The 23,128-nt window shown below is 36.4% G+C and overlaps 2 protein-coding genes across 7 annotated transcripts in view; one reads left to right on the forward strand and one right to left on the reverse strand.

Moving 5' to 3' along the window:
- Rmdn1 (regulator of microtubule dynamics 1) overlaps positions 1-5,627 on the forward strand; it is a 23,655-nt gene extending 18,028 nt beyond the window's left edge. For 2 of the 3 annotated variants that reach the window (XM_006237933.5, NM_001031663.1), the window contains 4 exons: positions 258-345; positions 1,460-1,490; positions 4,191-4,324; positions 4,859-5,627. In XM_006237933.5, the coding sequence (XP_006237995.1) occupies positions 258-345; positions 1,460-1,490; positions 4,191-4,324; positions 4,859-4,897 (292 nt within the window). In that variant the 3' untranslated portion in view covers positions 4,898-5,627. Of the gene's footprint in view, positions 1-257; positions 346-1,459; positions 1,491-4,190; positions 4,325-4,858 lie in introns of those variants that run through there. The other variant, XR_005504511.2, reaches the window with a different exon arrangement.
- Wwp1 (WW domain containing E3 ubiquitin protein ligase 1) overlaps positions 4,081-23,128 on the reverse strand; it is a 93,464-nt gene continuing 74,416 nt past the window's right edge. For 3 of the 4 annotated variants that reach the window (XM_006237930.5, XM_006237931.5, XM_008763591.4), the window contains 5 exons: positions 20,965-21,085; positions 18,703-18,807; positions 16,393-16,489; positions 15,605-15,677; positions 4,081-10,571 (listed from right to left, as the gene is read on the reverse strand). In XM_006237930.5, coding sequence (XP_006237992.1) covers positions 10,472-10,571; positions 15,605-15,677; positions 16,393-16,489; positions 18,703-18,807; positions 20,965-21,085 — 496 coding nt within the window. In that variant the 3' untranslated portion in view covers positions 4,081-10,471. The remainder of the gene's footprint in view (positions 10,572-15,604; positions 15,678-16,392; positions 16,490-18,702; positions 18,808-20,964; positions 21,086-23,128) is intronic. The other variant, NM_001024757.1, reaches the window with a different exon arrangement.

The raw sequence follows: 23,128 nt of genomic DNA on the forward strand, positions 1-23,128 counted from the left end.
TACCTGGTACGAAGGGACCACCATTGCTTATAGTTAATCACAAAGTAGACCCAACTCCTGAATCAGGTCAGTCTCCAAATTATTAATTCAGTAGGAATATTAACAGAAATATTTAATATATATTAAATATATTAATTTATTATATATTTCAAATTATTTGAAGATATAAGATTTCCTTTATAATGTCTGTTGAGATCTTAGGTTCTCTCAGTAAAAAGGTACAATTTGAAAGCATAATGCCGTCTATTCCCCTGCAGGTGCTATACATTTGCTGAAATGCCTTGGTATCAAAGAAGAATTGCTGAAGTGCTGTTTGCAAATCCTCCTAGTTCCACCTATGAGGAGGTATTATGATGTCCTTTCTTAAGTTAGTACCGATTTCTTAACTACAGTGCTATTCTACAGAGTCCACATACATGGAGATCTGATTCTGTGAGGGACTTGAGCAAGTTTCTAATGATCCAATTCAACAATATCACAAAGGCTTAATACTTACTGTCCTGGACGTGAGTGCTTTCTTTCTTGTTGTTAGGTGAGTGGCTGGTGATTCTGGTATGCTGTCAGCTAAACAGACCTCAGTTTTCTGTTTGTAATTTGTACCACACAGAAGCCAAAAAGTAGAATAAGAACATAGTGATTCTTACCCAGCAAGCTTTGGGGGTAACATATAGAGAAAGTCATTTAGAGAATTGAAGGACATGTAAGAAGTAAGGAAAAATTCCTGAGTGTGAAAGGCTCTTCCTATTTTAAAGTGTTTGCTTTTTTTATAAAAATAAAATTAAAAAAGAATTTGTCCGTAAGCTTTACAGTACACCCTCCCATCCTTTGGGTGCCGGGGTTTGGAATCACTTCCTATCCAACTGGATGAAAATCCTGAGTTTATTTAGTCACCTAATTTTCAAAACGTAAAGAAATTGACAATTGAGAATTTATCCTGGTATTTTCCTCTCATATTAATGTTTGTTGTTGTTTGCCCCTGGGGAATCTATGGTATACAAGCGGATGTTCTGGGATCTGGTTTCTTTCCATTTCCAGCCAAACCCAAACCCAATCTCCCCCGCCCCAACACACACACCCTACTTCTTTCACAAGGTATAAAATGGGGTACTATGGATGAATTCACCATTTAATTATGTTTAGTTTGTGTTAAAAGCAACTGTTGTAACTTGTAAGAAAGGTAATAGCTGAATTACACATGATCACTTTCTGAACTTTGTGTCAGGATAATTTGATACTACCTCTGTGTAGCAACCAGAAAATTACAGGAAGTGAGCCTCATTCTGAAAACCCCAGTCTTTGATGATTCAGTAGTTATATTCAGCCCATGTTCCTCTCCCTGCTGATCGTATCATTTGTTTCATAATCATTTACTTTGTGAAACCTTTAATTGTAAGAATAACTCTTTGACGCCTTCTAAGTTATGGAGTCTAATTCTATTCTGTTCTGTACTCTTTAACAGGCCTTAAAATACTTTCACAGGGCAGAAGAGGGTAAGTACGTTTACTTCAGCTGTTAATAAACTATCGTCTAAGTGTTTATGTCATAGAGCATTTTAAACAAGAATTTGCTCTATCTTTCACACTGGATAATGTAAAACAAACTTAAACAAAACCTTTTTATGTATTTGGGTATTTCTCTAGAATGTTTGTCTGTGTGCCACATGCATGACTGGTGCCCTCTGAGACGAGAAGAGGGCATCCTCTCAGGACTGGACTTAACACAGTTGTGAGTTGCCATGTTGGTGCTGGGAATTGAACCTAAGTCTACCGGGAGAGCACCCAGTAATCTTAACCAGTGAGCCCTCTGTCTTGTCCCAAATTTTACGGTTGTTTGTCTTTTTATAATAGGAATTGCACTTAAATTCAGAGTTCCTATTCTGCAGTGTTCCCATGATTTAATAGAATTCTTTATATCAGGAGGCTCTGGCAAATTGTCTAACTTGATATTTTATAGTTAAAACCAGGTTGCAGAATATTGTATTCCATTGTGAAAGAATTTAATGTTTTCCTTATTGTGATTAAAAATGGCTCCTCCTATAACACTGTTGCTTGCCTGTCCTACACATTTATGGACCCTTTATAAAATAAAAAAAAAATACTGACACTGGGGTTGTATCTCGATGATACACTGCTTTGGTGACATGCACAAAGCCCTGAGGTCAGTCCCAAGGACTAGAAGAGACAGTAATAAGAGACACATCTCTGACCTCGAGTACTGTAAAGCCACTCCAAATAAGTTTTGTTTTTCCTTTTTGATAGTTGTTAACATATAGCTCCAGCTGGCCTCAGAGTATCAATTCTCCTGCCTTGGCTTCCAAACACTGGAATTTTAGGCATGTGACACACACACACACACACACACACACACACACACACACACACACACACACAAATTCCTTATAGCAGAAATCTAAGACATAGTCTTTATTCATCTGAGGTCCTATATACATAAACTTAAGCAATTTAGTGATAATTTTTTAAAATTTCAAAGACCTATGGCTTATTGTTAAGTATCTAACTCAAAGTTTTGTTCGCTGTTTGCTTTTATTGATACTTTTTCCTGATCAAATTATTTTACATATCATGAATGTGAAATTACATCAAGGGGGTTTAAAACTAAAATTCAAAAGCAAAAACTGGACCCTGAGACATTTAAGAGTTGGCAGTCCTGAAGAAAGCAGATGAAGCTGTGCTTGCTCTTTTGCTCATGGAGTTATGACCTTGGTGATTCCACTCACATCGGATTTTGTTCGAGCAGTCACCTTCTCTAAGCAAAAGGCTGCCCTAGTTCTAGTGCAGGAGCCTCCCATAGTCTCTGTCATTCACACCTCCAACACCTGCCTCCCGATTCTGAGGTCTGTGTGTGTGAGCCTGTAAATATGGATGAGGTGGGGTTTCTTCTTTTGGCTCATGATTATATTTCTATCGCATACATACAGTACTTAGATGACTTCCTAGATGAGGAACTGAATACATAAATTAGTATACTTAACCATAAAATGTTTAAATCAACAAAAGTAAAGGACTTTGATTTTAAGCAAATGCAATTATCATAAACTGTATTCAGGAAAAAGTAGGCTTTATTCTTTTTTAAACTTATGTGCTAGGCATGTGCTCTATTACTGAGCTCCACTCCTGGCCTCAGAAAGTGTGCTTGGCATACAGAAAGACTAAGCTTACTAGGAGGAAACTATGTGAAGAGTTGGGAAGGTCGAGCTGAGTGATGGTGCGTCTGGAGTCCTTAGCACTCAGCAGGCAGAGGCACTGCACCACTGACTTACATGGAGTAGTAAGTTCCCGGCTTATTTGAACTACACTGTAGAATCCTGTCTCAAGAAAAACTAGAGGAATCTTTTGTACTTTATACACAAGCTTCTTAAAATTTACTATTTAACACACAATTGTACATATTTATGGCACTGCACTACATGATGGAAATCAAGTCACAGCAGCTATCTCCATGTTCATTTTGGGAACCGCTGAAGTCTTTAAGTCTTCTAAACTGTTCAGGAAGTTGTCATAGTTCCCTACTGTGCTGGAGTTTGTGGCTCCCAATCCAGCCTTCATCTCTTCCTCCCCCTTCCCTGCTTCTGATAACACCATTCTACTCTCACGTTCCTGAGCTTTGTTTGCACTTTCCTTTTAACTAAGAATATTTCTGTTCAAACTCCTGTATCCTCCAAGATACACACATAACTCTTAATTGTTTTCTTATGTAGCTTCTTGTAGCAACTTCTGCCTGGTAAGCCATCTAGTTGTGTTCATGTTCCCCTCTCTGTGCCTGAGTACAGGACATTTTAGCAAATAAAGACCAAATTGATGTTAGCTATGACCTCATTCGTGCACTCACATACTCACTCACTGAACAGATGTTATTTTCCCTACACTGTTGTAGGCAACTAGAATGTCATGATGATGGGTGGATTAAAAAGAAAATAGTTCTTATATAATTCACGCTCTATCAGCATGAAGATACTTCAAAGTGAGACCTGCAGTCCATATGTGCATTCAATACATCATAATTATTTTAGGTTTTTTTTGAGATAAGAATATTTGAACAAAAAGAATTGTATTAGCCTAATCATTGTTTAATCACACAATTTTATTAGAATTCAGACCAAAATATTAAAACTATAAAAATAAAGACACTATTTCTCTGGAGGTGACTTTGTTTCTCCTTTTTATGTACAGTGGATCCAAACTTCTACAGCAAAAACTTGCTGCTTTTAGGAAAGACATACTTGAAGCTAAACAACAAAAAGCTTGCTGCATTCTGGCTGGTAAAAGCTAAGAGTTACCCAGCACACACAGAAGAAGATAAACAGGTAAGATATTTATGATAAAGTAAGGCAGATAGGCTTTCTTTGAGGCATTAGTAAATAAATGAACTTAGAACTTCTTTAAAAGCGTAAGTGTTTAAATGCATAGTATTGTGGAAAGCACAAGCGCTCATTTGCATATTTACCTTTATACTTCACCATGAGAACTCCTTAGTGACTGTCAGCCAATGTCGTAAGCTGCTTCTGCAGTGTAGAACTGATGTACATCTATCATGTATATGTCATCGAGGTTATTTCTAAAACAGACGGCAGCTTGGCCCTAGGTACTTACTAACATGCACAGGGAACTGGTTCAGTTTCCGACACTGCAGGGTAGCACTGGGGGCACAGTGTGGAGGGTTAAGGAAATGAACTAGTGCTCTCTTCGAATCTCATCTAATCATCACTATCAAGAGACCTTATTCTTACCATATCCTATCTTTGTTATCTTGAAACTCTTAGAAGCCAGTCTATTTTATAAACTCAAGCTTTATAAATTAGGCTGCACTATTTATATGTAACATGTGTTTTCCACTTCAGATACAGACAGAAGCTGCTCAGTTGCTTACAGGTTTGTGACAAGAACTGAGAACATTTTGGAGAAGGCAACAACATACCCAATACTTTGTATTTCACTGATTTATAAACATGATACATTAACCATCACAATGATTGTATGGCCTTTTTCCCAGTTCTTGTATGTGTGACTATTTTTCAGAATAAATGTAGAATTTTCTGGGTTTCTTCACAAGTAAATAAAAACTGCCACATTGCCCTAAGAGCGGCAGCAATACAGTCCTCTGCTTCAGACAGACGTTTGGAAAACAGTGGTACAGGGTATGTAAATACTGGTCACTTCAGGATGAAATGTTTCAAAAGGCTTTGTGAGCAGCTGGCACACGAGGAGATGGCTCTCATGTTGTAGTCTACTGAAGGCTCTCTTAGAGAAGCCAAGTGTTTATGATGGTGAGGGTTCTGGGCATAAAGAACTTAAGTGATGTGTATATTAGAGGCACCCTGAATAAGGGAAAAATCTGCAGAACATCTTTTTTAAATGTGGTATATCTCCACAGATGGGTTGGATTTGTCACTTGACAAATTGTAATCCTTTGTAGAATGGACGGACACAGATTTCAGGGTGAAAGGAAATATTTACCAGGCAGAGTACTACAACTGTGAGTCTGATGTGCCACCACTGTAAACTTACATTTTGCAACAACTAGAGCTGAATGATTATGAGACTGTGTATGGGTCTATTTTCCCCAAGACATGAGAATTGTAATGTTTTAATAAATTATAGCAAAATGTGTAGGTGTGTGCTGTCCCTGTTTTAAACTTTAAGACACAAACATTGGAAGTACATCCTGTACTTGGATTTAAGGTATTAATATTTTATATCATTCTCATATGTGTATCTCTATTCATATATAATGTATCTTTAAACTTTTGAAATTGCAGATTTTACCATATCCTTAACTCAGCTGCTTTTCAAAATCTTTCAAAGCAAATACAAGTACATTACCACACCTATTATATCACTTCAAACAAGACATACTCGGATTTCCTTAACTGTCCCCAAAACCGTCTGCTCTTGGAGACCAGAATTTGATTTGCAGCACAGTTGGTTTTAACACAGAAAATCTCTCCCTTTTACGTTTTTGAGAGGCCAATGCACTGTTATCAACTGTCCTTCAGTCCAGAGCAGCGCTCCATCTTGTCTTCTGGGACTCCAGTAAACTATGTTCAGTCTTCTTTGGCTTTCATATTCAGGACTTTATTAACTACTGCTCCATCTGCTAAGTTCATTTCCATTTTGATACACTTTGTTTTGCTTTAGGTGGTTTGATGGCTTAAAAGTGTCTTCATAATTGTTTCTCTTGTTCTTCATTTCCCCCTCCTGACTGCTGTCAACAGCTGCTTCTTATCTTCAATGTCTAGGCATGAGCTTCAGCTACCTTTCATCCGCACTTCATCTAATTTGTATTAATGTGATTATGCTGAAATACTTCAATTTTTTTATATTAAGATCTAGGTCCTTGCAGTTCTTCTAAGTAAGGGCTTTACCAGATGAATATGCCAGGTGCTTCTGTGAATTTATATGTTAGAATGGCTTTTCTACAATTTTTGTTACCAGCACAAAGTTCTGGAATTATTTCTTAGCATTTCACAAAAAAATTTTCTCTGAAGTTATTTTTGTGAAATGAGGTACTTTCCAGTAATATAGACCTTCATGGATGGGGGAATCTGTCTTTTGATACTTTATACAACTTTATTTTAAAATAATTACGCTTCATAATGTATTACATAATGTAGTATGACTGGGTTCTAAATACCCATCTTTCTCTTTGCCCTTGGGTGACATGAAACCAAGGTATAATACTGAACTGAGAAACATCTACAGACTTTAATTCAAATTTTAGGACTTTTAGATGTCCTCACTTTATGTCTAGGTCTTAATAACGTTATTTTATAGATTTTTATAACTACCACCACAGGCAAGATATAGATTTGTCTCATTTCAGAGAACTAGTGCTCTTTATAGTCATACCTAGCCTCTCTCAGTCACTCTCATGGTCTGGACACACACTACAACTAATCTGTTATATATTTGTCATTTTATGACTCTTAGGCAAATGTAATCTTATAGAATAAGACCTTTTGAGATTGTGCCTTTTCACTTAGCCAGATCCTCCAACAACTAAGTTCAATCAATAGTTTTTCCTTTTAGTGTTATTATTTTATTACATAAATATACCGTTTTATCCATCTTTTGAAGGTATTTAGTTTTTTTAACCTGTGGCTATTAAAAATAAAGGCATTTTACATTGATATTTATTGTGGCATTGTTTACAAACAAGTTATGTAATCAGTGTAGACATCCACCAAGTGGATAAACAAAATGTATATATTCACAAACCAGTTTTATTCAGTCATAAAAAGTGAAATTACTTCATTTGCAGTCAAAGGATGGAACTGAAGAAGATCTTGTTAATCCACTATAGGATCAGGTAGATACTGCATGGGGATCCAAATTGAAACAAAACAAACAAACAAAAAACATCAAAGTAGAAGGCAAATTACTTGAGAACGGGCATTGGGTGATTTCCTCTCTGAAAGTGTGTCTGCTGTCTTTGAGGATATGTGAAGCCTTAATTCAGGTTTGTTTATTGGTAATGCAGTAGATAGGGGAGCCCAGGCCTCTCAGCACACCAGGGGAAAGCTGGGGCCTTTTTGGTTATTTTCACTTTCAGCTGAACCTTTGTTACTTCTTGATAACAAAATATTCCTATGTGGCCTACCAACAGGCAATGGATGCTACAACACAACCTGGCTTAAGACTTGTCTCCTTTTTTAAAAGGATAATGAAAACAAAGACAGGATGTTAATCACAAGGAGCAAGAGAACTGTTCATGAAAATTAGACACAGAATTAGTACTAAAAAAGAAATACCATTATTTTAATTGCATTCTGTTGAATTTTGGAGTAGAGCTTTGAGAATTTAGGAAATAGCACATTTAGATTGGTGTCAAATTCCTAGTTAACTTTAAACTTGATTTCTGTGTTCAACAGAGTAAAAAAAGTTGGCCATGTTACAGGAGAACTTTTATATCATGTTTCAACGACGGATTTCTTACGTCAGAGTTTACCAGACTATCTTATCTTCGTTAAATGTTAGGATCCAGTAGGCCTGCAGTAGGTGACATTTATCTGGCCTTAGTTTACTCAGAATACTGTAGTGCCAGAACCATGTTAGCTACCAGTGCAAGGTTAGGCCTCCTTTGAGAAAATGAACATACAGGAGTAATGTAGCAGGAATATCACATAGTTCTCCAAGAACCAAAGTCTCCTGATCCTAAAGTGACAGTGTAGGGCATGCCATAGTAAGGTTTCAGATTCAGGGGAACCCAGTTACAGCTCCCTTCTGTGTCAGGAGCTTTCTCAGCTCAGAAGCAGCTTACTAGTTAGGGTCTTTTTGAACCACAAACACAAGCTAGGTTGTCTGCTAATGGAGTGGATATACAAGACCTAATTTAGAACACCTAGAACTAGGAGGATAACTGAAGTCTGCTGGAGAAAATAGTAACATTTTCATTTTCAACTGCCTAGGAAGTACAGAAAAACAAAAAAGACAAAACAAAAAAAAAAAATAGTAGCTTCTTTCCCAAAGACAGGTGGCTGAGCTGATTGGGAAGACTGTTTTAAGCCTATAATCCATTCCCTAAGCTCAATTTATTGGTGATGTTGGGAACTGTCATGATAATAAATTATTATTACTCACTTGTCTCTCTGTCCTCCTCCCTACCCACTTTCTCTGTGTTCAGTGAGCTGGGTGTAGAGGGGTCCAGTTCACAACATGGATGGGAAGGAGAGACACCAGGAGGTGAATCAAATTTCTTTTAAGACTTTATGTTGACTACTGAGTAGGTAAACAAGTCTACAGGTCTAAAATCTATAACTTGCATGAAAGATACAAGAGTCTGATGAAGTCTGGAAACTAGTCTTTCCCAGAAGGCTGCTTTGATCTTGTGGGTTCTGTTACTCCTGTGAGGTAACTTAACAAAAGGGACTAGCTCCCTGAAGTCGTACCTGAAAGCCACTTTGAACCACATCTGCAAAAGGATAGTCTCAAATAACCTCCACTGAATGAAAGCCAATACTTTCTGTCATAGCAAGTTTATTATTTTACAGAATAATTTATGCAGGACTTTTGAAGACTGGCCATCATTTACTATATAATTTGTCATATATTAGAATTAAAAAATTCTTTAAGCTTGAGAATAACCAGATTTTCTATAGTTTATTCAACTAAGTGACTACTGCTTTTATTTTTGTATTCTGAATAAAACTGAACATAATCTAAAGTAGAAAAATAAAATCTTAGCAAAACTAAACTAGTGGATAGAAGTTATAATTCTAAGTGAACTTCATAGTTACAAAAACTTTAAGTTAATGAATTTTGCAGTGTATATTGAAAGGATAAAAATGGAAATTAATGTTTTAATTAATTAGGAAGCCCAGTTTGCTAAATGTAGCAGTATCATTCACATTAGATTTTAATCTTTTTTATACACCACAAATGCCCTTATAATGAAAAAAAAAATCAGTGTTATTTGGAGAAAACTTGCTCTATACAAAATAGGGGGCACAAAGGAATTTTTAAGATACCTACTGAATTTAGAAACAATTTTGATTTTGGAAGGAAGGTGTGGGGATATTCAAACACTAATAAAAAGTACTTAGTGTGAGTGTTTAATTACTTCTGCATCTTTTCCATCCATTTATTAACATCTGATTTCATAAAAGTAAACCTTGAGCACAAAAGCAGCAAAGTTCAGTACCTTTTATGTATCCCTAAGTATTAAACTATCAGTTTATTATTAATTAAATTTGAAGAACATTACAAGTTTAAAAATGTTAAGTATAGAAATGCCTGATTCTTTAAACGTCCACAAATACCCAACATCCAAAAGTCACATGTAAACAGACCTCTGCTGTTCAGCAAATCAATTCCAGCTGCTCCTAGATGCTACTGGATCTATTACACGACCTCTGTGTTTACTGATATAACAATGATGGGAGTTTCTTTTTAAACTATTCATTTAGTACAACTTAGTAAGTTGAAGCACTTGTCTTCAGAAACGCCAGCAGCATTTTAAAAAATACAAAGAAAGAGTTGGCTTAAGCCCTAAACACCTTCCTGAACAGCCATGCAGCTAAACACAATCCAATGTCACCTAGGGAGAAGAACGTGGAACATCTGTACTTTTTCCCTGGATAACAGAAACAAGGCAAAGCAAATTCAGAGTCTTGTGAATGAACGAACGGTTGCCATGTTTAATACACCTGGCGCTCTATAAAACTAGAGCCACTGTCATATATGCTTATATAGATATATTCTTTTTAATAAATTCTCTTACTTGCGTCAAAATTTAAGGATGATTTTTTTTCCTGGTCAGTCATTTCAAGGGAACAATAAATAAAGTAGAAAATGATGAAATGTTTTGCATATTTCTGTGGAAGAACGGAAAACATTTATACTTTGAGAGATTCAGAAAATTAACTGTACAGAGTGAACAGCTTATATACACTATCTGTGCAATTTTTCTTGGCTGGGGTATTTAAATGCAAGAGCTCCTCCAAGACAAGTCACATTCATTCTTGTCCAAATCCCTCTGTCTCTTCTATTGCAAAAAGAAGTTTTTCCTTTAGTTGTTCATAACTCTTATATGGTGGTAGATCCAAGCGATTAAAACTGAACAAAAACAAAACAAAATCAGAAGTCTTCAATGAAATAAACTTAAGATACTTCTAATATAGTATTCTTTAACAGCACATTAAAACATGACATGTAAAAACTTTGCCAAAGGTATCCAACAATTTAATACAATTAGTATGTTAACACATCTAAATTAAATAAAGGAATCTATGTAAAATTTAAGACATAAAACATCTATATATTTGCCAAAGAATAATGGAATTACAATTAATGTCAACATTATAAATACTAGATTTAAAAATGGGTTTCCTTTTGCTATTTTGTTGTAATGGGTCATATAAATGTCTCTTTAAATCACCTTAGATTAATTTCATCCATCCATTCATTTATTTTCTGAGCTTTGTGTGCAAAGTGTTCCAGAAAACTCATGAAAATCCTGTCTCTTCGCTCACAGAATTTTGTTTTGATAGTCAGATAGATAGATACTTTTGTCTCCTTAAATAATTTCACCATATTAGATTGTAATCTATAAACTGACCATTTTCTAATCCTTCCAACATAATTTCTTTTCTGAGACTGAATTATTAAATGAAAAATATTAAAACTTAAAAACATTCCTTTACACCATTTACTTATTGTAGGTACTTCTCACCAGTCCTTCTCAAACTTCATTGTGTTTGCTTCTATTTCATGGCTTTCAGTCTCTTATAATCTTAACTCTTTATTTCTTGCCATAACTGACATCCAGCAAGGTGGAAACATGTCATTTCCTCAGAAGCCAATAAGTAAAAGCATTCATTTTCTGAGGCACACCCTGTTCAGCTATGCAACCTTTCTGAATTCTTAACTATATGTTCTTGGTTATATTTCATCCATTTGAGGCTTTGATGTAGAGGACTTACTTCATGGTATTCGTTTGGATGATAAACAATGCTATGGCCTTCTACTTCCTTGCCCTCGATCACTCTTGAGTAACTTGTTCCTCTATTTTTTACAGGTACTGACCTCAGGATCTTATCTTTAATATTTTCACCACCAGTGAAAAGCTCTCACTTAATATTGTTTCCTGATCATGTCTTTCAAGTTTATTTCAATGAAAATGCAAATCTGTTAAACCAATACTCTTACCAAAATTACACTTAGAGGCTATAAACAACTTAAGTAGATTAAAACAATAACCAACGTTGCCTAAAATTTAAGAAGGTTTAAGTGAACTCACTAATAAATGCCACCAACCTTTTAAGGAAAACTAACACTAACACTAACACTCCTCAAAATATCCCATCAAAGAAAGATTTACCAAGTTCATCTTATGAGGCTAGTATTACCCTAGTACCCAAAGTGGATAAAGCCAAAAAAGAAATTAAAAAGAAAATTATAGGTCTTTATTACTGATGAACATTGATATAACAGTTTTCAAGAAAATACTGCTGAATCAAATTAAAAAACACACCAAAAGGATCATTCAGGAGGATGGAGAAATGGCTCAACAGTAGAGAGCACTATTTGGTCTTGAAGAGGATCCAACACCTACATAGTGACTCAGGACTATCTCTAATTCCACTTCCTAGGGATTCAATGCCTTCTGGCTGATCTCTAATGGCAAAGACATGTTGTGCAGACATGCATACAGGCAAAAACACTCATGTAAAAATGGGGCATGGGATTTATTCATCATGACTAAGTTTCATTTCAGGAATTCAAGAATGATACAAAATATGTGAATCAGTCATTTAGTAACTCATAGTAATACTCCCAGGGTCAGAAACCACCTGACCATATCAACAGATGAAGAATGGGCCAATATAACAACAGCCTTTGACAGCAGAACATCCCTTAAAGATAAAAGCTCTGAAGAGCCTAAGAATGTAGCAATGACCTCACATACGAAACTATGTAAGACAAACCTATTATCAACACTGCTCTAAGTGAGCAGGAAACCAACAAACACAGCATTTCCACTGAACCAGAAAGAGAAATGAATATCTACTTTCTCTACTCCTATTTCATACAGTTCTTCTAGTCTTAACTAGAGCAATAACAGATATAAATAGGAAAGGAAAAAGTCAAATTACCTTTATTTGCAGAATATGATTCTATATGTCAGAGACCATACACTCGACCAGATGTTTTAGAACTAATAATAAACACTTTGAAATTAGTAGGATGCAAAATTGACATATAAATATTGGTAGCTTTCTTATATATGCTAGTAATGACCTTGCCAAGATTGAACATAAGCAAACAGTCAATTCACAATAGCTTTAAAACAAAACAAAAATCCACCAATGGATAAAGCTAGCCATAAAAGTGAAAGACTTCTATGTTGAAACCATTAAAAAACACTCAAGAAGACACTCTTAAAAGAGAGGCCACTAAAAAAAAAAAAAAAAAAAAAAAAAAAAAAAAAAAAAAAAAAGAGAGAGGCCACTGACATTCACGTATTAGTAGGATTAACATTATAAAAATGACCATACTACTGAAAGAAATCTACAGATTCAATGCAATCCCCACTAACACTCCAATGACATTCTACAGAGAAATGAAAATTCCGTCTTAAAATCCTTCTGAAAGCTTAGTTATACCTTCCCTTAGGTGTCTACCTAAAGGGCTTATAAGTGATTCTTATAGTCTATGATTTAAAAGATCCCAGATAGCCAAGGAATCCGGAGCAAAGGAAATGATGCTAGGATATCACCTTACCCAATTTCAAATTATACTAGAAACCTAAAGAATCAAAATAGATCATCACCATAAAATAAAGGACCCAGAAATAAATCTATACCAACTAAAGCCATTTGACTTTTGACAAAGATTCCCGAAAGACATGCTAAAAAAGAAAACATCCTTTTAACTAATACTGCTGGAAAATGGATATCTATGTACAGAAAATAAAACTAGATCTGTATTTTTCATTCCTTACCTACTATCAATTTAAAGTTTGTCAAGTATAATATTTGAAAATACTCCAATATAGAGGAGTCTCTGAAAAGGAGTCCTATAATTCAAGAAGTGAAACCAAGAATTGATAAATAGGTTTACATAGATTTACAAAACTTTGGCACAGCAAAAGAAACAAAATAATGACCAGGGCAAGAATCTGCTAGCTATACATTTGACAAATGTTGTTTATTAGGAACAAAGAAAAGAAATAACAAAAACCAAGCAACTGAATCAAATGGATGAATGAAATAAACAGAGGCCCCAAAACAAAAATGTGAAGAGAACAAAGTACACTGCCCTTAGCTATCAGGGAAACACAAATCAAAATACACTGAGATCCAACATCATCCCAGTCAGAATGGCTACCAGGAAAAAAAAAAAAAAAACCCACATAGGAGGGAGGATGTGAGGAAGACAGCCCTTATGTACTGCTGGCAGGAATGTGAGTTGTCCATCTACTATGGAAATGACTATGGAGAGTTCTCAAAAATTACAAATACAGATTCCACACAATGACATACTTATGCCATTCCTAGGTATATACTTAAAGGACTCTAAATGAATACATGGTGATACCTATAGCCTATGTTTCAACAGTATTCACAAAGGCAAACTATGCTATCAGCCTATGGCTCAAAACAGATAAATGGATAAAGAAAATGAGGTGTAAATATATACTAACAACCTTAATTTGTCACAAAGAATGAAGTTATGTCATCTGTAAGAAAATATTCAGATAGTCATATTAAGCAAAAAAAAGATGTAGACAAACATCACATGTTCTCCCCTATTTATGGGTTCTAGATGATAATACATGTATATGGAACATAAAAGTAGAAGATTGTGGAGGAATGAATAGAAATAATGGGGGAGGGGAGAGGAAAGGGGAAGAAGTTGACCTTTGTCAAAGGATTTGATGTATTTACGTGAAGATGTCTGTACCAAACCCATTACTGTATACAAGAAACAGATGCCACTAAACTTGAGTAATGTTAGAAAAGACATAAATTCAAACACCAAGCTTTAACAAACTTAGTATTTACTGCTTCATAAAACATGGGCTTTAGTTTATTTTTGACAAGTGCATGTTGTTGAAGAGTATCAGGGAACAGCTTGGCACGCCTGCTTTTATTTGTCCTGAGGCACTGCCAGGTTTTAGCCATTATTGTTTCTGCACATGTAGAAATACGAAGGCAACACAAAGCTTTGAGCTCCTGAAAGAACAACTTCTCTCTAAGCTATCAATTGGTAGGGATAATGGTAACATTTCCCTGCAATCACTTTCATCCACTTGTCACACCCTTACTAGATGATTTCTCTTAAATACCATTACTTGTTATTGATAGTTCTATAAACCTTTAGGTTTCCTTATAAGGAAGTCCAAATTACAATAGTAGTATGTATTAAATCATATTCTTCCAATCATGTTTACTTTTGCTGCCTCAGTAAATTCTGATTAGATCAGTCAATTATGTTCACATTTGCTGATTCACTCTGTTCCACTCACTTGAGTCAAATTCCAGTTCTTTTTTTTTTTTTTTTTTTTTTTTGGTTCTTTTTTTCGGAGCTGGGGACCGAACCCAGGGCCTTGTGCTTCCTAGGCAAGCGCTCTACCACTGAGCTAAATCCCCAACCCCCAAATTCCAGTTCTTAATTTGGGGCTTTCCCTTCAGCCTCTTTAGAAGAATATTCTACTCTTCCCCATAGCATGCCGCTTATTAAACTTAATCTAAACACTGTCCTTTCCAGGGATCTGTCTGATCATCTGAGTCCATAGAAGACGCACTCCAGTTACTACCCATTCTTTTCCTTTTAGCTCTTTGTTCCTCTTTTCTGCCCTACCAAGATCTCCTAAGAATACAATGAGTAATTCCATCCTACTTGCTATGAGTACTCCAAATATTCGCTGAACGAGCAGACACATTCTCAAGTATTTCTAGTAAAGCTATACTAACTTCTTGTAGAGCACTTGGTTACAGAACACTATATGATTCTGCTCAGCAAGTTGAAATTCTATGTAATGAATGAGTAGCTATAATGGCTCTTACCTGCAACGAATAACAAAATAAAACAACAACAAAACCCTCTGTGGCCTTCACCTTTCTGTTTAGGAGTCTTGAACTTACCATGTATGGCTTCTTGGTAACCAGGTGTCTTTGCCAACTTTTTCAATACAGAATTTTTGAGGCCCATTACTTCCTAAATCAGGAACATAAGATAAGATGATGTTTATTTGGTTGGTCCTCTAAAACTATCAGAAGCATGTCACTCTGTCATATGAATGATCCAGAGGAACCTGAAACTTTCCTAAGACCTACACTGAGAAGTTTGTGGTGTTGCAGAGATACTGAAGTAAGAACGAATTACAGCATGGACAGAGAGGTGACTCTTCTTACATGGTCTTGGTTCCCTAGCAATTATCCTATGGAGTGAAGCAGTGGCCATCTCATCTTTGATGACACGTTCATTTTCTCACATACCATCGTGGTTGGGAATGGCCCCCACAGGCTCATAGAGGTGAATGCTTGGTCACCAGGGAGTAGCACTATTTGACAAAATTAGGTGTGGCCTTGTTGGAGGAAGTGTGTTAGTGGGGGTAGGGTAGGTTCTGAGGTTTCAAAGGCCCTTGCCAGGCTCAGTGTCTTTCTCTTCCTGTTGCCTGTGGATTCAGACGTATAACTCTCGGCAAGACCCAGTAGAATGCTTTCCTTTATAAGAATGGCTGTGGTCATGGCGTATCTTTCCAGCAATAAAGTCCCAACCAAGAAAAATGTTTTCAGTATCAATAGCTCTTTCTTTTCTATGGACCAACTTTACATATAAATAAGTCATTCCATTTAATTCTACTGAATGTCTAACACATACTCTTATCACAAAATTAACTTCAGAGAAACTGCAGTGAATCTGCATTTACCCATGAGCTCAGCAAATCCTCCTAGAGGCAAGCGACAGGTTCCAGTGACGAACTGCAGGAGTCGCATTCGTACTTCATTATCAGTCTCTTTCACAAACTGTGTAACAAAATCAGATGTACTTTAAAATAAATTAATGGCCAACATCCCATCAATGAGACTAAACAGGTGAAAATGTTAAAAACAAACAAAAAAAATCACTGAAACTGGTTCAAACAAAGGTGCAATAAAAAGTATTTGTAGTACCACATGGGTATAGCTGTGGTATTGTCTATGCCCTTCACTAGTACCTGAAAAACTACAGATGCTCCAAAATTAACAAGTTTGCTGACAAGTTCTCCTGAAAGAGGAATGTTAATGGATAATACAGTAATGAATATGTTGGTCTGAATATGGCCGGAAGCCAGCAAACCGGCAGTGTGAGGAAAGGCTTCTTCAAATAGGGAATGCACATGGGGTGGCATTATGGCCTGACTGGGTTAGTAAAAGCCTCAGTGAGGAGTGTGTCTGTGAGGTGCCTCCAGACAGGACTAACTGAAGAAAGAAGAATCCCCTGACCGTGGGAGTGACCTCGTCACTGGGCTGAGCCCCATCTAATAAAAGCAGACGGGAGCCGGCCGTCTCTGCTTCTGATCTGCAGAGCTCTGAGGAAGCTCCAAGGTCAAAGCTGTAGCTGTTCTTCCACCATGCTTTCCTGTCATGATGGCTGCTACTCTTAAAACTGTTAGTCAACTTGTTTCTTGTCAAGAATTTGGTTATAGCAATGCGACAGCAGCTAACAAAACAGCTTAGCTAAACATAAGGCTAAATAGTTTTCTAATCAGACTAAAACCTTGGATGAACTGTAAGTATACAGCCAGCCAACCGGAACCTGATGGTCTTTTGCTTTTTGCCTGCCCAGAAATGAACTCCTCTCTCTCAGCCATTAGAGTGCTCAGACCTGAGTAGTAAGTTACACAGGTCCCTGTGATGACTAAAGCCTCTTACTATGGAGCCAGACCTCCCTTGTAAGGGCCTCTGACCTTTAGCTCTGGAATGCCTGGGAGATCCTAGTGGCCTGAAGGTGAGATAAGAATAGGACAATGTGCTGTGAGTATGAACAGCTGCCTCTGCTTCTGTGGAAGAGGGATGCGTGCTCGTTTTATTACTCTAGAGTGGGAAGGAAGGAAGAACTGAAGGAAATGAAATGATGTTCCTTCGAGGCTGTGAATCACATGACAGTTGTAAAACACACCTTCCTAATAGATGCCTTAAAACCTCAGAAGGGGACTTAAGGCTGCCCTCTACTAGCAGTAGGAAACATTCACTTAATCTAAATTGGAATTGCATCTATGTCTCTGGTTTCTCCAAATAGATCCAAATGTCACAACACCAAATGACATGGGAAACACATTTTATTATCAACTATGACATAAACCTCACCATTTTACCTAAGGCCAACAGAACAGTTCAGTAATATACCTTTGGTTTATATGAATTTAAGTCCCTAAGTTATCTAGACACATTTTGTGCAGGTTGATGAATATTTTAAGGCAAGTTTCCAGAAGGGAAAATATTATGCAATAAACTAATGGGATTCATTGTTATGAAAAGATGTATCTTTTGGAAAATCTCTCCATGATAATATAAAACCTGGCTTTTCACATAAATGTGAAAATTACCAGAAGTCCAACCATTAAGTTGCTCAAGTAAGTTGTAGTTAGTAAAATACTTATGGAAAGAAATTTAAAATCTTTAACACGTAAAATAAAGCAAACATATCTCTTAAAATGTACTTAAATATTAGTACGGTGCACTTGGATATTGAGACCCACCTGATCGCAGTTAAAGCCAAAACACAGAAAGAACAAATAGTCATTCTTGTATATCACTGAATTATTCCAATTCTTCAGCATATTATCACCTTCAGATGAACTAAACCCAGCAGTGACCTTATCAATAAAAACATACATAGACCTGGCTGGATGTGATGGAGGATAACTAGAATCCTAGCAATGAATAAGCTGATTAAGAGAGGAAAGCAAATTCAAGAGCTGCCTGGGCTGTCCACATAGTGCCTATCTCGGGAGAGCCGAGGTAAATCTAAAAGCAGCAGAGGACACCCCATACTCCTTCACTGCTCACAGTGTGCAGAATTCATACAGTATGTGATAACACTGAACACTATTCATACCTCCATCGAGAAAATACTCAAAGTATTGGAAGGCTAAATTACAGGTCTAAAGTCTCAAAAATCATTAATAAATTACATAAAACTACTTTTTAAAGAAAATTCTTCAAATGATTGCTCTCAAAACAGATGAAGCAACTACCTGCCAAAACCAAATAATCTGCTTGCTGTTTCTCGTGTAATGTCGGTAAACAGTGTTTCTCTGCCAGTCTGCCAGGTCAACCTCTTGCATGCCACACAGCATAACCTAGGGATGAACACAGGATCAGCCATTGCGAAGATTACAAAGACTATGGGTTCTCGGTGTTGTTTCTTTGCTTTTTAATTACTTATAGGGGTTTCTAAAAATACATTCTGAGTAGAATAGTTTGTCACACTGGTTTCTGCCAGTGTGTTGGTACTTTCCTTCCCCTCCTTCCTGAGGCAGGGTCTCATGATGCAGTCCTGGCAGGCCCAGAACTCATCATGTATACCAGGCTAGCCCAAAGGCCTAAGAATGGCAATCCTGAGCCTCAGTCTGGGAATACAGATGCCTACCAACAAGTCTAGCTTTTCTTTCTTTTCTCTCCTCCCGACCCCCGTAATGATATCTTTTAAAGAACAGAATTTTTACTTTTGGTGAGGTCAGACTGTTTTCTTTACAGTATTGAAAATACTCTGAATATTATGAATATGTACATGTTTGTATAAACATGCATTTCATTTCTCTGGGTAAACACCAATGGGAAGATTTGCCAGAATATGAAGAAGATATGCATTTAATTTTATAACCCGAGAAATTACCAAGATTTTCCAAATTGGGATTTCATTTAGGCTAGTATTCTTTTGTTTAATCTTAGGCATTCATGTTTATGCTTAATATTAATTTTAAATTAATCTTTCTTTATGGCCTGAGGTAGCAGCCAAAGTTAATTTACTTTCCTGTGGATAATCCTGTTATTTCAACTTTATTTGTTGAAAATGTTGTCCCCCTTTCTACTGAAAATAATTTGACAATACGTGTTGGGCTCTGTTTGTAGCTTTGTTTATATACCATAAATCAAAATGTGAACGTCTCTCAAGTTTGTCCCTTTAAAAATTATTTTGGCCATTCTAGAGCCTTTGTAGGTTCCTATAATAAAGTCATCATTGACGGTATTAACTTCTTTTGGGACACTGACTGTTGCTGTGTTCACAGATCACCCGGGAGAAAACTGACATTCTAACAATATCAAACTTCCAATATATAATACACTCTGTGTATTATTATTTAGGTCTGTAATTTTTTGAGCAGTGTTTTGGGGCTTTAGTATAGGAGAGTTGTATTTAGTTATATTTTTCACCATTTTTTGACGTATTTATGACAAAAGTATTCAGTTCTAAAAAGGAAAAAGACAGGAAACATGCCACATTGAGGATATTATGGTAAATTAAATAAACATTCACAAAAACACAAATACGGGCTAGAGAGATGACTCAGCATTTAGGAGCACTGACTGTTTTTCCAGGGGGCCTGGGTTCAGGTCTCAGCACCCACATGGCAGCTCACGCCTGTTTTTGTGTCTCGAGTTCCAGAGGAGCTGATATTCTCACACAGATATATATGCAGATAAAACACCAATGTACAGGAGATAAAAATAACTTAAAAAGAGATAAATCAGTAAAAATGGAACCACAAATGATATGATCTGTTTATAAGGGATTTAAAGTTAATAAACATGAAGTAGAGGGACGTGAGGGCTTGTGTTTAAGAGTTTCAGTTTTCTAAGATGGAAACCTTCCCAAGACCTGAAGTATTACAGTGCAGTCCTATGTAATACCGCACTGAACTGCACACTTAAAAATCATTAAAATGGTCAATTTTATATTTCACTTTATATAAACCAACCTACTTCTGACATATACCCAGTTACCTTCTTTACGTGCAGGTGGGACCAGTAGTAACTCATTTAAAAATCTCATTTGTCAAGAAAGTCACTATCAATTAAGATTTCTGAAACTTTCTTAAATTATCAATAGTGATTGAATTCCTCTTTATGACCCCTAAAAGATGACAATGATCGATGATATTCTCTTTGCAATAATATCATTGTTCTTAAAACATTACAAAACATAAAATCCAGTGTCACATACTTTTAGATAGATGAGAAGAATCAATGTTATACTAAATTGTGTGGACACTTGTGTAAAACAATAAAACAAACTACACATGGAGCACTGCTGGCACATCAAGACTAGGGAGGCTGAAACAGGAGGATCATGACTTCAAGGCCCGTCTGGGCAGAAGTAGACCTTGTCTTAAGGCAAAAGAACAGACCAGTGAGTGTGGAAACTAGAGAGGAAGTGAGACTGGGAGAGGAAACCCAAAGCCCAGCCATTTCAGCAACAGCATTCCTACATAATAATCATAATAAAAGAGTCTAACCTCCAATTCTTTTTCATCAAAGTACTGTAGCCACTGAAGGGGGACAACTTCATTAAACCCATCAAGGAAAGCTTTGGTCTGCTCTTGTACTCCTCGTGAAAAACGCCATTCTGTCATTAAACTGAAAATAAAGACAGTATTTCAAAATAGGTCATATATATAAATACATAAAGCTAAGGGATAAAAACACCAAGAACATTTCTTTTTCTAAATATACTAACCAAATAATGTGCACACAAGCATGTATGCATGTATACCTCTGTTATTTTTAGTTAACATTTTCCATTAACAAATTCATGCTATCACTTTTAGTTACTTTTATTTTTGAAATTACATTTTTTGCCTTTTAAAAAAATAGTTTTTATTTATTTACATTGTAAATGTTGCCCCCTTCCTGGTCCCCCCTCCAAGAGTTCTTCACCCCATCCTCCTTCCCATTCGCCTCCGAGACACTGCTCCCCCACCCACCCACATGCACCTCAACCTTTCTCCCTTCTCTTTCTTCCCTCCAAACCCACCTATATATACCCTTCCCATATTCCAACAAAAGGAAAACCCAGAAGAAACAATACATTTCTTGACATAATTACATGAAGAGAGTATAAATGACCTATAAAAAGCAGTGACATCAAAACAGGAATAAATTATCTTCCAAGTAATATGGCACAGACCTATATTGACTCACACTTAGAGAATTAATATCAGTGCTCCTCAGGGTAGTCCTTAAATTCAGAATGAAGTTCATCAAAGTCATTTTATAAAGGTTATCACCTGATACCAAAAACTCACAAGGATAGGCTGACAGATACACAGATATACATATGACAGACAGACTGAGGGAGAGAGACTGAGAGTCAGATTATAAAATAGAAATCACATGGGATCTCAGTGGATGGAGAAAAGGCGTTTGACAAAGTACAACCCTTCAAGACATAAGCACTTGAAAACCTAGTATCAGATAACAACATAATGAAGGCTGTATCTGAGTAACCTACAGCCTTTGCAGTAAATGGGAGAAGCCTCAATGCGTTTCCTACAGGACTGAGACAAAGTGCTTACTAAGTATGTGAACTGAAGTAAGAAGAGTACTAAGGCAAGGAAAAAACAAAGGCTATAATTACTCTTGTTATAGTAACTTCTAATTCTCAACTGGTACCCCACCTTTGATCATTCAGTTCCCAGATAAAAGGCACACAACCTTTATATTTACACTGAAGGTTTACAGCACTAGAGCTGGTGGGGGCAGGTACCTACCTACCCTCTGTTATTATGTCTACTTCCTTACCAACAACCCTGACATGTGACTATCTAATCATCTGCGCTACTCTTTAACTCCAGTTGGCCAGCAGCCCTCATGGTCATGGTTTCATGATTCACCTACCCCAAGATGTCTTTCCCTCGCTCCACCTCCTTTTCTTCTTCCCCTCGTGGTCCTCCCTCAGACCCCAAGCATGGAAACCCTAACCCAGTTTTATCTCTCTTCTGCCCAGCTATAGGCTGTTGGTATCTTTATTCAACCAATAGTTTTCAGTTAAGAAGCAAGTCCCCATAGTAGTTGCTCCTGTCCCTGGAGGCAATCAGGTCTTGTGGGTCAATATCTACACTACATAGTATTTAACATTATAATTCAATTTCTATTAGCAGAAAATATGATTCTGTATATGACAAATGTTGAAGACTCCACACCAAAAACCTCTTGGAACCAATAAACATGTTTAACAAAGGAACAGGATATAATCCATACATGTATTTATCAGCTCTTAATAATTTTTATAGAAATTAGTTAATAGCTTTTCTAAAACCAGTAATGAACATGCTGAAAAAAAATTAGGAAAACAGTCACATTGGTAATAGCTAGAAAATAAAGCTTTGGAATAAATCCAATCAAGAAAGTAACAATAGTAAAACTACTAAAACACTAACGAAAACATCTGAAGAAGACAAAAGATGAAGCCACCCATGCTCTTGGAGCAGCAGAAATAGTAGCACGAAAGTAGTTACACCATTAAAAGCAAAGATACAGATTCAATAGAAACTCTGTCAAATTCCAATGACATTCTGCAAAAATATTAGACAGAAGATCCTAAAATTCGTAGGGAAATACAAAGTATCCCAGAAAGCCTAGCAATTGAGAACAAAAAGAACAATGCTGTAGGTATATCAC

This window comes from Rattus norvegicus, chromosome 5, assembly GCF_036323735.1.
Source record: "Rattus norvegicus strain BN/NHsdMcwi chromosome 5, GRCr8, whole genome shotgun sequence".
In the NCBI taxonomy this organism is placed as follows: Eukaryota; Metazoa; Chordata; class Mammalia; order Rodentia; family Muridae; genus Rattus; species Rattus norvegicus.